Here is a 12,414-nt window from a genome sequence, read left to right as displayed (position 1 = left end):
GGAAAGGTAGAGTGTGGGTATATATGTGATTACTGTGTTGGGCCGTCACGCAGAGGGCAGAGTTAAAATTGCATGGACATGTACCATAACTCTGTATTTCCTGCTTTCCAGAAGTTTGAGATTGCCGAACTTGAATTGCTGGAATGGCGTGAGATACCACTGGGCAACCTTAGCTCTGTGTTAGCAAAGTCCTTTGTGAGTGAATTTCTGAGGGTGGTTTTTTTAAAAAACAGAAAAATGTTGTTGGTAGGAGTTAGTGGTCATTTAGGCAGTCGTAGTGTAAATGTGTAGTTGAAATGGTACTGCTGCCAGGTAATGATAATACCTAGCTCTTATGTAGCACTTTTCATCAGTTGATCTCAAAAGAAATTTACCAAGGAGAAAAATATCATGATCTCCATTACACAGATGGGGAAAGTGAGGCCCAGAGCAGTGAGGTGAGTTGGCCAAGGTGAGCGAGCATGCTAGTGGCAGAAATGGGAATAGAACCCAGACTTTCCGAGTTCCAGTCCATTGTTCACCCCATAGGCCACATGGTTGCTATGTGATTCCTAAGTGCCCCACCCCCCATACACTTTGTTATAGTCGAGTGGGATAATGGTTGTACTTTGAAATGGTTGGAATGCATGTCAGTGGGGCCGGTGAGAGAAATCTGACATGGTTTATGTCTAAAAAAACTTGATGGTTTTATTACATGCTAGTTACATGTAACTTCAAGTGTGTGAAAGAAGACTGGTGTGTTTCCCTCCTTCCCGGCAACGTAGATCCCACCCCTGCCATTTCTAGCTTATCCTCCCTTTCTTGTCCCATTAAGCCATTCACAGGCCAGGTGTGCACAAATAACATTGGTCGAATCTGTGAACCTTAATACAAGCTGTTTTTTTTTCAGATGGATTGTAGCTCAGGAACCTCTTGTTCAAATGACCCCAAATTTGGATAACTAAGCCAAATTTCATGAGTAAACGTGTATTTTAGAACACTTAGAATAATCACCCTTTAAACAGAAAAGTCTTCTCAATCTTAACATTGAGAGGTGGTGCTCCACTATAATAGGTTATTAAATTAATTAGCAGCAGCTGCTTTGCTGTATCCAGTTTTCCAGCACAAGATAATCAAGAAAGAATAGGAGGCTTTGAGAAGTGTGAAGGAGTCCATTGATCTCAGTGTTTTAGTACTCAGGAGAGCACCCCATGGAGATGAATGCAGCCTGAAACAGTAGCTCTGAGAGGTGTGAACTTCTGTGTTCATCTGAGGCCTTGTCTACACTACAAATTATATCAATCTATATTACATCAATATACAGCTGCTGCAGTAATTAAATTGCTTTTGCATGTCCACACTATGCTCCTTGTGTCTAGGGTAACCAGATGGCCCTATATTAGGGGCTTAGTCTTTTTTACGCAATTATATCCCTCGCTCTCCTGCCCCAGAAAAGTGTCCCAATTTTTCACACTTGCTATCTTGTCACCCTACTGTGTCAGCGGTGCATGTCCTCACTGGCTGCACTTGCATCGATGCAGAGAGCAGTGACCATAGGTAGCTATCCCACTGCGCAACGTGCCACCATTTAGTGCAGGAGGGTTTTGGGGGGTTTTTGCAATGCCTGATGGGGCCAAACGAGTCACACAGGGGTGACTGGGAACATGATTTCAGCATCTCATAATGCAATGTTCTTCATCCCATGATGTTTTGTGCCTCTTTTCAAAATCCCCGCAAACCTGCATGTCCCTTCTCACTGTCTGCCATGTGTGTCAGAAGTATGGATCCTGCACAGCTCTACTGTTGTGATGAGCGTTGCGAGCATGGGGCACCTGATCTTGCAGTATTTGCAAAGCAGTCAGAGGAGCTGCGGGGAACATGACAATTCCTTGGAGGCTAGGTTTCTGTGGGATGTAGAAAGAAACAATACAAAGTTATTGGCGGTATTCACGGAGCAGCTGCAGATGGTGGAGCGCTGGTTGTGGACGCGGTAAATGAGCACCGACTGTTGGGTTTGCACTGTCATACAGGTTTTGGATAAGGAGCAGTAGCTGCAGAATTTTCGTATGCACAAGGCCACATTCCTGGTTCTGTGTGCAGAGCCCTCCAGCACAGTGACACCAAAATGAGATCTTCGCTGACAGAGGAGGAGCAAGTGGTGATTGCTCTGTGGAAACTTGCAGTGCCCGATTACTACCAAACAGTCAAAGGACTGTGACTCTGGGCAATGTGCAGAACATTATGGTTTTGCAGCAATAGGAGTCCCAAAATGCGGTGGAGCGATACGGAGATGCATGCCATCTATTTTGTCCCCAAACCACCTTGCCACAGAGTACAGCAACAGAAAGGACTACTTTTCTGTGGTAATGCAAGCATTAGTGGATCACTGGGGACACTTCACCAGCATCAGTGTGGGCTGATCAGAGAACATGCATGACGTACGCATCTTTAAGAACACAGGTTCTGATCAGAAAGCTGCAAGCAGAGACTTTCTTTCCAGACTGGTGGATTATCGTTGGGGATGTTGAAATGCCAATAGTGATTTTGGGAGACCCAACCTACCCATTACTCCCATGGTTCAGGAAACTGTACACCAGTTGCTTCAACAGTACCAAGGGGTGCTTCAGTTACAGGCTCAGCGGATGCAGAATGACAGTTGAATGTACCTTTGGCTGTTTGAAAGGTTGCTGGTGATGTTTACTCACAAGACTGAAACTCAGTGAAAAAAAATCCCAATAGTTATAGCTACCTGCTGTGTCCTGCATAATATCTATGAAGCAAAGGGGGGAACATTTCTGCTGCGGGGGAGGAGACATGAAGGTAGAATGGCTATCTCCTGATTTTGAGCAGCTTGATACCAGAGCAGTAAGAAGAGCTCAAGCTAGAGCTATTCGGCGCACAGAGGTTTTGGCTATGTCTACACTACTGCGGTACGCAACTCCAGCTACGTATCTTTGGTTGGGTTACCACGGGGTCTACACACGAGGGGTCAGCGGGAGATTTTTCTCCCCTTGACTTACTCTTCTAGTCAGGGGTACAGTACAGGGCTTGACTGGAGAGCGATCTGCAGTCGATTTGATGGGTCTTTACTAGACCCGCTAAATCAACCACCAGTGAATTGATATCAGAGCGTTGATCCCCACAGTAGTGTAGACCTGCCCTTTGAAAGACCATTTCCTTAATGAGCTCCAGTAATGTGTGCTGCTGTAGTGCGCTCTGCCTGGCATTGCTCTTTTGCACCCTGGTATGAACCTTGTAATGAGTGCTGTGTGTATGGGTAGTAATATAACATTGTAAATGCACCTATTACTATTGTCTGTGAATGATGTCAGCCCTACCCAGCATATGTTGTGAACTAATAAAGATGATTTAAGTTTCCAGAAATAGACTCTTATTCCTTTATTCCATACCCATGCAGACAGACATATTTATAGCTGAATAAAACTTAATAAATAATAGGAAACGGGTTAGTGATAACTAGCTAGCTAAGATAAATGTCGAACAGTTGAGGCCATTTTAGGCATGATCAGAACTTTGGTTTAATCCTTAAGTCTGCTCAAAAAAGTTGATAGAATATGTCAGCCTTAAGAACAGACTTGGGCATGGGTTTAGGGTAAGTGAGCCAAATTTGGGGGGGTTCCTGAGATATAGCCTATCCCATCTGTGATACAACAAATTGCAAGGCATGCAGATTTTAGAGAATTTAGAAGAGTTTACCTTTAGACAGAAAGATCTTACCTCATGAATAATTACAGTGGGGCTATATGACAGGTTTCAGAGTAGCAGCCGTGTTAGTCTGTATTCGCAAAAAGAAAAGGAGTACTAGTGGCTCCTTAGAGACTAACCAATTTATTTGAGCATAAGCTTTTGTGAGCTACAGGTCACTTCATCGGATGCATTCAGTGGAAAATACAGTGAGGAGATTTATATATGCACAGAACATGAAAAAATGGGTGTTACCATACACAGTATAAGGAGAATGATCACTTAAGATGAGCTATTACCAGCAGGAGAGCGGGGGGGAGAAATCCTTTTGTAGTGATAAGGTAACTTTACATGTGGAATCCAGTTTGAACTATCTGAGTTGAATCATTTATTAGAAGGGTTCTAATTATATTAAACAATTCAATAAATTTTTGTATGAATATATTACATGGATTGAGGAATAGGATTAGTTTCTGCTGTCCAAACTTAAATGAGATTGCAAAATAAATATGGAAAATAATTTCCCCCAAAATATTTAGCAGAACAAAGAAAATAATGTTAGCACTAGTTGTGTTAAATAAGACTAAGATTTTGTCACGGATATTTTTTAGTAAAAGTCATGGACAGGTCATGGGCAAAAAAAGAAAAAATTAATGGAAGCCGTGACCTATTACTAAAAATATCCGTGACAAAATGGGGATCTATGGGTCTCCATACCACCTGCAACAGGCAGGTGTGCAGGGGCTAGGAGCTGCCTGTAGCAGGCAGCTGCGCAAGGGCTAGAAGCCGCCCGCAGCTCTGGGGGGCCCCATCCCCCTTGCAGCCAGGAGCTGCAGGGTTCCCCCTCTGCCCCAGGAGCTTGGGGGGTACCCCACCACCCGCAGCGGCTTGGAGTTCTGGGGCCAGTTCTGGGGCAGGGGTACTCTATAGCTCCTTTGTGACTAACTAGTAGCCTTAGTTATAAATAAATATGAGCTATATCCTTTAGATATTGTTCTAATATAACTGTGTGCATGAGAGGTGCTACTATAAGAGGATCGCTTTGGAATAGGGATAAAAAAATCAGTCTTTTCTATAATGTAATGTATAATGCAATGTTCTATATTATTTGCTGGATTTTTCTCAAATGTCTCACCACTTATCATGCTTGTAAACTTTGCTTTGACAACAAACTAGGTAAGAATCTAAAATTGATTATTTCTTCCTAGATATTGAAGCACAGATTCGAGAAATTCAAGGAAAAAAGGCTGCCCTTGATGAAGCTCAGGGAGTAGGCCTTGATTCCACAGGATACTATGATCAAGAGATTTATGGTGGCAGTGACAGCAGGTTTGCTGGATATGTGACTTCTATTGCAGCAACTGAATTAGAAGATGTAAGTGAAACATATTTTTTGATTTAGGGAAAGCAGTCAAAATAATTCAGATCTTACTTTCGTTTCTCTGAGTATTTTTTAAATTCGTAAAATAAAAAAACTTGCAGATTATTTACAGATTGACTATTTAAAACTTAAAATTTCAAACTATGTACAATTAAAAAATTTAATTTACATAGGTTCTAAAAGTAAAAAGAGAAAAGAAAAGGGATTGTCTTTTTGCTGGTATTTAACTCCTCTCCTCAATAATGTCCTTAAATAAGACTGTCAAAATATTAATTCCTAATGTTTACAAAGTTTAGGCAAATATTTTAAGTCTTAACCAAAATTCTAGTTGTGTGAATAGTCACAAAATACCCATTAACTCCTCTGACTGTAAAGAAATAGACCATAAAGTTGAATAACTCAGGTATACTCTTTAAAAGAGTATATGATGTAGAGGGAAGAGTAAACAAAACAAAAATTAAGCTGATACTTGTAATTCAAAAGTTGGTTACATAGTGGGTATTTTGATAGTTGCTTACCTGTTTTTTTGTCAAGTGCTATTAGTTGTCGTTAGAAGAGGTCAAAGGCTGCGTTTAAAACACAGACCTCCTAAAGAAAGGGATAAAGTCAATTTAATAACTGTTTTGCATATATTTCTGTTCAAATGGCTTACTTTTAATAGTTATCTAATAGTATTATTAAAACTGGCAACTGAACTGTAGCAGGGAATGTCTGTACTCAATGCAGTTAGATGACTATATGTGCAGTATACATATTGTAGGTACTTTCCACATGAGAATTTCTAATATTTTGTTTAGACTTCTGTTTGTGATTCAAAAGCTATTATTGAATTGGCAGTTTCTTTATAAGTTTCTGATTCCTTCCAGCCCCCACCCCCATGTTTCCCATCAGAATTCCCTTCTGACATTTTGTCATTCACATAGCCATTTTCTTTTCAAAATTTCAGCTTGAATTACTTTACTAGGGATTGTGAAGCGTGGAAATTCTTTTTATTAGGTATATTACATGTTTCTTGCATCCTACGTTTCCAGCAATTGATGTTGGAGATCATCTGGTACTTCTATTTAACAAGTATAGACCGTTTACTTCACGCTTGGCATCATGTGGTAGAACACATGATGCCTGCACCTTGGCAAGCTATATTTTAATAATGTAGGTAGCATCATCTGCTCAGCAGTTCATTTTTTTGGAGTAAAACTGTACCTTTGTGAGCAGGGGGATAAAGTATAGAGTAAATGTAGCTAGTTCTATTTCGATACAATGTAGAAATTTGTAGCTATAAAATGTAAGTCTTGCAACAGGCAGTTTAAAATAAACAATAAATTTATCTTTCTGAAAATTTTGTTTTGACAGGATGATGATGACTACTCCTCTACAAGTTTGCTTGGTCAGAAGAAGCCAGGGTACCATGCTCCAGTGGCATTACTTAATGACATACCACAGTCAACTGAACAGGTGAATTTTCTTAAATTTATGAGTACAGAGGAAAGTCATTCTAGGTTTTCTGTGTAAGTGTTTTTGGTTTTTAGTAAAACATTTTACAATGTATTATCTTAAAGTGGCTCCTGTAGCTTTTATGTTCCATATTTTTAAGACTTTAAAAGCCATTTGGAAAAATACATTAGTTCTTAGACTATGAAACTGGCAGTTTTATGAACGACAGCTCTGGCACAACATTGGTGAAAAGGCTGATTACTAAAAACAGGGTCAAGTGCTTGAAAATCATCTTTATAAGGAGGAGAAAAAACTAGAGTTAAGTGAAAGAGCAGTTCATTTAAAGCATGGTAATGTGGTTTAGTCAGATGTGGTTTCTGTCTGCTGGACAGAAATTTACTGGTAGCAATCATTTTTTCCAGTTGTAAAGGGTAATTTCCCCACAGTTTACTGTTCCTATGTTTTATGATTTGAGACTGTAAAATAAATCCTAACCTATGTGACAATACTGGAAACCCACATGGGTTTACCGTTCTACCACTCATCAGATATCTTTCATCCTGCTATTTTATACAGTGGGCTAACAATCAAATATTCTTTACTTTAAGTATGATCCCTTTGCTGAACATCGTCCACAGAAGATTGCAGATCGAGAAGATGAATACAAAAAGCACAGGCGGATGATGATCATTTCTCCTGAGCGCCTTGATCCTTTTGCAGATGGTAATTGGTTTCACTTTTTTATAGGTCTTATCAAGTTTGTTGTCTTAAATTGTCTTTAGCCCTTTGATTTCTTTTGGCATGCTTATGAACTTAGTTTTGTTTTAAACATCCCCTTTTTTATATAGATTTTATAGATTTGGTTGAAATCATAGATGTCATATTTTTCATCTTTATAACACAAGTTTTCTTTCCAGGTAGAAGGACAAGAAAATAATGAGCCATTGCCATAGAAACACAAAGGGTTAAAGGTTTCTCTTTTAATTTTGTTTTGGGTTGTGTACTGTACTTTGAACAACTTATGTATTTTGTGCTCAAAATAAATGTACTTTGAGTACATGGAAAGTTTTCATTCCAAATCGTAGTTTTACAGGGTTATTGCTTTTGAAATGCTAATTCTCAAAATAGAGCACATAATTCTTACCATCTTATGTTAATGCAGGTAGTATAGCTGAGTGAAACAAAAAGCATATAAAGAGACTTTGATACTTTTAATAGTGCAAGTCTGTTCTGCTAATTTTAGTATGCAAGTCAGCACAAGGGGCATAATGGGCCTGATGGAAGCTTTCCTCAGGTGAGTGAGTTTCACAAGTGAAAATAAGGCGCCTGTTTGCTTAAAATTTGAATCTGTTGCAGGTTTACAAATTAGAATTTCAGCCTGCATGAATTAATAGGGATATTAATTATTTTACTTGCTTAATTGTAATAATTGATATAAACATGTTTTGTCAGAATTCACAGGCCCATACTAACTGTCCTTAATTTCTTTCCTACAGCAGTACTGCTATATGCCAGTCCTGTCTGCATTCTTAAGGGTGCAGTTCAACACATCCTGTGTAAATTATGGTGAAAAAGTATTCCAAAGGAAAGTCCTATCAAAGCTAGTGTCAGAATGACACTGCCAATTGGGCAATGATCTTCAGTATAGAAAATGTTTTAAGAATTTTATTTTTCCTAAATTGTAATGCTATACTGCTTGTATAGCAAATCTGCACATTATTTTAGAATAGTGTGTCCATGATAAGTCTCATTTTTATATACTTGGGCTTCCGTAAAGTATTTAAAAGTTAAAATAAAAACTCAAGATACACAGAATAAAACATGGTATACAAAAATCTTTTTGCCTGTGAGTATCATCGTGGTGGTAAATGTACTGTATATTACAATCAACTCCCAATTGTAATTGTACCTTCGGAAGAAAAGAGGGTCAAATAGTATAATTGCATTTTTTTATAATATAAAAAATGAAGCCCTTCTACAATATGACACCTCAAAATAAAGAACTAGAGGGGTTTTTTTGTCCAAATTTGTCAAATGTATAAACTGGTATTTATGCTAAAACATTTTGAATCATTATCTAGGTATACAGTAGTTATTCATAGTCAGATAACAAGTAGGATTTAACAGCTTACACAAGGTAATGTTTTGAATATAAATATCTTTCCAAAGTGTTACTAATGGTAAAGAGATAATTTTCTAGGCTTCTATTCTGCTGCTTGAAGTCAGAACTGCTGATGGACACAAAGGCACGAAAGTGTACGTATTCCGGATTAGCAACCCAGGAACCCATCACTTCTGAAGACTCTTAACTGTGTTATCATTTTATCATTTTTATCTGCTTTAAAATATTTGTTTTAAACTGCAGTAGTTATGTTTGTGTTCAAACAGGTTAAATTGATCAACAAACTGAATAAACGTAAGATACGTGTAATTTTTAAAAAAATTCAATCAAAAAAGTAAAATTAAGTGATTATGGAATAATATAATATTAGAGCAGGACAATGAAAAAAATAGATTTTTTTGATTATCCTGTACTTATTGTATTCCTGTCCTGTTGCTGTTCTCTTCTGCAGGAGGGAAGACACCTGATCCTAAAATGAATGCCAGAACATATATGGATGTTATGCGTGAACAGCATTTAACAAAAGAAGAGGTCTGTTATCTTTTTGATCTGAGCTTAATGCTTTATTTGTTTTGTCTTGGATTTCTAAAGGAACGCAGGCCATAGGCTCCTTTGAAATCCAGTCTTCATGGGTAAATGGTTATTACTTGTTTAAATATCATTTGTTTGAAAGCTTATCTACTTGGGTTCAAAATAACAGCTAAGATAACCACGGAGGAGGAAAATCTTTTTGTTGTTGTTCCTTTAATACACACAAAGTAGATTACTTCCTGTTCAGTCAGCTTTGTTGTTCCTCCTGTATAGTCACCTTCCGATGTTGATCTTTCATGCAGCATAGGCGGGAGAGAGATTTTTAAAAAGTCATTGTAAAACCCCAAAACAATTGCCAGAGGATTCTGATGACAGGGATCATATCTGAATGTGCATTTAGTTCATTTAAAAAAAATAACTAGAGAATTCAAGTTGATTGGGTTTCTTTAAATTTGGCCTAAAATTTAAATTTGTTTTTAAAAGAAAAATAAAGTCTTTTAGAAGACTTTGAAATGGTTCTCCAAGTTGTATTTTAATAGATTCCAAATAAGTTTTTAAAGAAATTTCTGTGCTGCAGTATTAGAAACACATATGTTGGGGTGGCTTCTGAGACCTTATCCGTTCAGTAGCCTCCAATACTCCAAACTCGTCTCTGAGGTTTCTTTTATTGGCATGCAGTCAAACTACACTTGAGCTGATCAGGCTCAAGCATATCAGGCATACCACACCCCCAGAGTTAGAGCAAACCTTTTCCTTTAAATACGCTTACAAAAGACGTGTTTATTACTATATATTGCATCATACATTTTGGGATTAGCTTGGTTACCTTGTAGGCACCAGTCCCTGTAAAGCATGCTCTGTCCATTTTATATTTACTGATTTTCCTTGGTGCTGGGTTTGTTTCTACTTTCAAAGTACACAGCCATCTGAAAAAGAAAAGAGCCTACTGTGGATCCTCTTTGGAGCCATTGTAGTACTTTAATTAAGTAGTATGTTTTCTTTCATAATTTAACTTGCACTTTTTATTTGCTATAACATTTTTAGCTGTATTAATTTAATTATATATTATATTAGTGTACATTGAGTATACTAATTTCATATTTATATGAAATGGAACTGTTTTGTGTTTACAGAGTGTTAATGTACCCCTATACAAGTCACTCAGTGGTCACTCAGAGCCATCTTAAGGTTCATTGTTCATATGCCCATTCTTGGAGAGGAATTGTCATTTTATTTTATTATTATTTATTTTGCTTCTGCAGTTTTTTAGTGGTTGCTTTACTACTGAAAAAGGAATCAAGGATCTTTTCTCACCATCCTGGTTCTGGCCACCCTTTTAGTCCCTATTTTTATTTGCTAATTTATATTTAACGTTTATAACCTACTTTAAAAAAAAGAAAGTTAAACTTCGTAAAAGCATTGAGACATCCGAAGGGTTAAATAACAAAGTTAAGACTGTCAGGAGACATTGACTGCTGCTCAGTGTCTGCGACAGCTTTGCGACTTTGAATGCAAGATTTAGCTGGATTTTTAGTGGAATCTTTTAAAAGCCAATTCATTTTTAGATACATTTTACATTTTCTTTTTAAATAGGAGTTTTCTTCAATTCTGTGGTCCCTTACTGTGTTGCAAACAGTTTTGAGAGACCAAATAAATATTTGAAACTTGCTTGCCAGCTGAGCCTTTGGACCTTCTTTCCTAAAATGGTTTTACTCTCCTGAAGTTTTCCTTTTGTAAATTGCATGTTATGCGCAGATGACACATTTAAATTGATTACATTTCTGAACTGCAATTTTTATTTTTGAATTTAAGCTTTGAATAAGTTCTTCACAGGGAGAGAACTTTTTTGGCCTGAGCTCTGATAACTGCTGTACCCTAGCAACGTTTTGTTTTTACTAGGGCTGTCAAGTGATTAAAAAAAGTAATCTTGATTAATCATGCGATTAAAAAAATTAATTGCTATTAATCGTGCTGTAAAACAATAATATGCCATTTATTTAAATATTTTTGGATGTTTTCTACATTTTCAAATGTCGTGATATCAGTTACAACATAGAATATAAAGTGTACAGTGTTCAGTTTATATTTTTGATTACAAATATTTGCACTGTAAAGAACAATAAATAGTATTTTTCAATTCCCCCATTACAAGTACCGTAGTGCAATCTCTTTATCATGAAAGTTGAATTTACAAATGTAGATTTATGTTAAAAACCAAACAAACAAACAAAACCTGCATTCAAAAACAAAATAATGTAAAACTTTAGAGCCTACAAGTCCACTCAGTCCTACTTCTTGTTCAGCCAATCGCTCAGACAAACAAGTTTGGTTTTCATTTGCTGGAGATAATGCTACCCACTTCTTGTTTACAATGTCATCTGAAAGTGAGAACAGGTATTCGCATGGCACTGTTGTAGCCATTGTCGTAAGATATTTACTTGCCAAATTCCCTAAAGCAGGGGTCCCCAACGCGGTGCCCACGGGCACCATGGCGCCCGTCAGGGCAGTTTTGTGCGCCTGCAGGACACCCCGCCACCGAAATGCCGCCGAGAAGCCTTGCCGTTTCCCAGCCGCATTTCGGCTGCAGCGGGGCGTCCAGCGCCCGCCACAGTCTTCTGGGAATAGCAGTATGTTATTCCTACAGAAAAGGTTGGGGACCACTGCCCTAAAGATTCATCTGTCCCTTCATGCTTCAACCACCATTCTAGAGGACATGCGTCCATGCTGACGATGGGTTCTGCTCGATAACAATACAAAGCAGTGTGGACCAATGCATGTTCGTTTTCATCATCTTAGTCAGATGCCACCAACAGAAGGTTGATTTTCTTTTTTGGTGGTTCAGGTTCTGTAATTTACGCATCTGAGTGTTGCTCTTTTACAACTTCTGAAAGCACGTTCCATGTCTTGTCCCTCTCAGATTTTGGAAGACACTTCAGATTCTTAAACCTTGGGTGGAGTGCTGTAGGTATCTTTAGAAATCTCACATTGGTACCTTTTTTGCGTTTGTCAAATCTGCAATGAAAATGTTCTTAAAACAAATAACATGCTGGGTCATCATCCAAGACTGCTATAACATGAAATATGTGTCAGAATGTGGGTAAAACCAAGTAGGAGATGTACAGTTCTCTCCCAAAGTGTTCAGTCACAAATTTAATTAACGAGTATTTTTTTAATGAACATAATCAGCATGGAAGCATGTCCTCTGGAATGGTGGCAAAAGCATGAAGGGGCATATGAATGTTTAGCATATCTGGCATGTAAA

At 37.9% G+C, this 12,414-nt stretch overlaps 1 protein-coding gene across 6 annotated transcripts in view; it reads left to right on the top strand.

Annotated features, from left to right (window-relative positions):
• The window catches only part of SF3B1 (splicing factor 3b subunit 1), a 39,271-nt gene that overhangs the window by 7,212 nt on the left and 19,645 nt on the right, over nt 1-12,414 (top strand). For 2 of the 6 annotated variants that reach the window (XM_007071953.4, XM_037912856.2), the window contains exons 2-5: nt 4,893-5,059; nt 6,419-6,520; nt 7,108-7,222; nt 9,073-9,152. In XM_007071953.4, coding sequence (XP_007072015.1) covers nt 4,893-5,059; nt 6,419-6,520; nt 7,108-7,222; nt 9,073-9,152 — 464 coding nt within the window. Of the gene's footprint in view, nt 1-4,892; nt 5,060-6,418; nt 6,521-7,107; nt 7,223-7,289; nt 9,153-12,414 lie in introns of those variants that run through there. The other 4 variants (XM_037912857.1, XM_027834110.3, XM_027834108.3 and 1 more) reach the window with 4 other exon arrangements.

Source organism: Chelonia mydas, chromosome 11 (genome assembly GCF_015237465.2).
Source record: "Chelonia mydas isolate rCheMyd1 chromosome 11, rCheMyd1.pri.v2, whole genome shotgun sequence".
Taxonomy (NCBI): Eukaryota; Metazoa; Chordata; order Testudines; family Cheloniidae; genus Chelonia; species Chelonia mydas.
The sequence above is the reverse complement of the archived record's forward strand: the minus strand, read 5'-3'. Positions and strand labels throughout refer to the sequence as shown.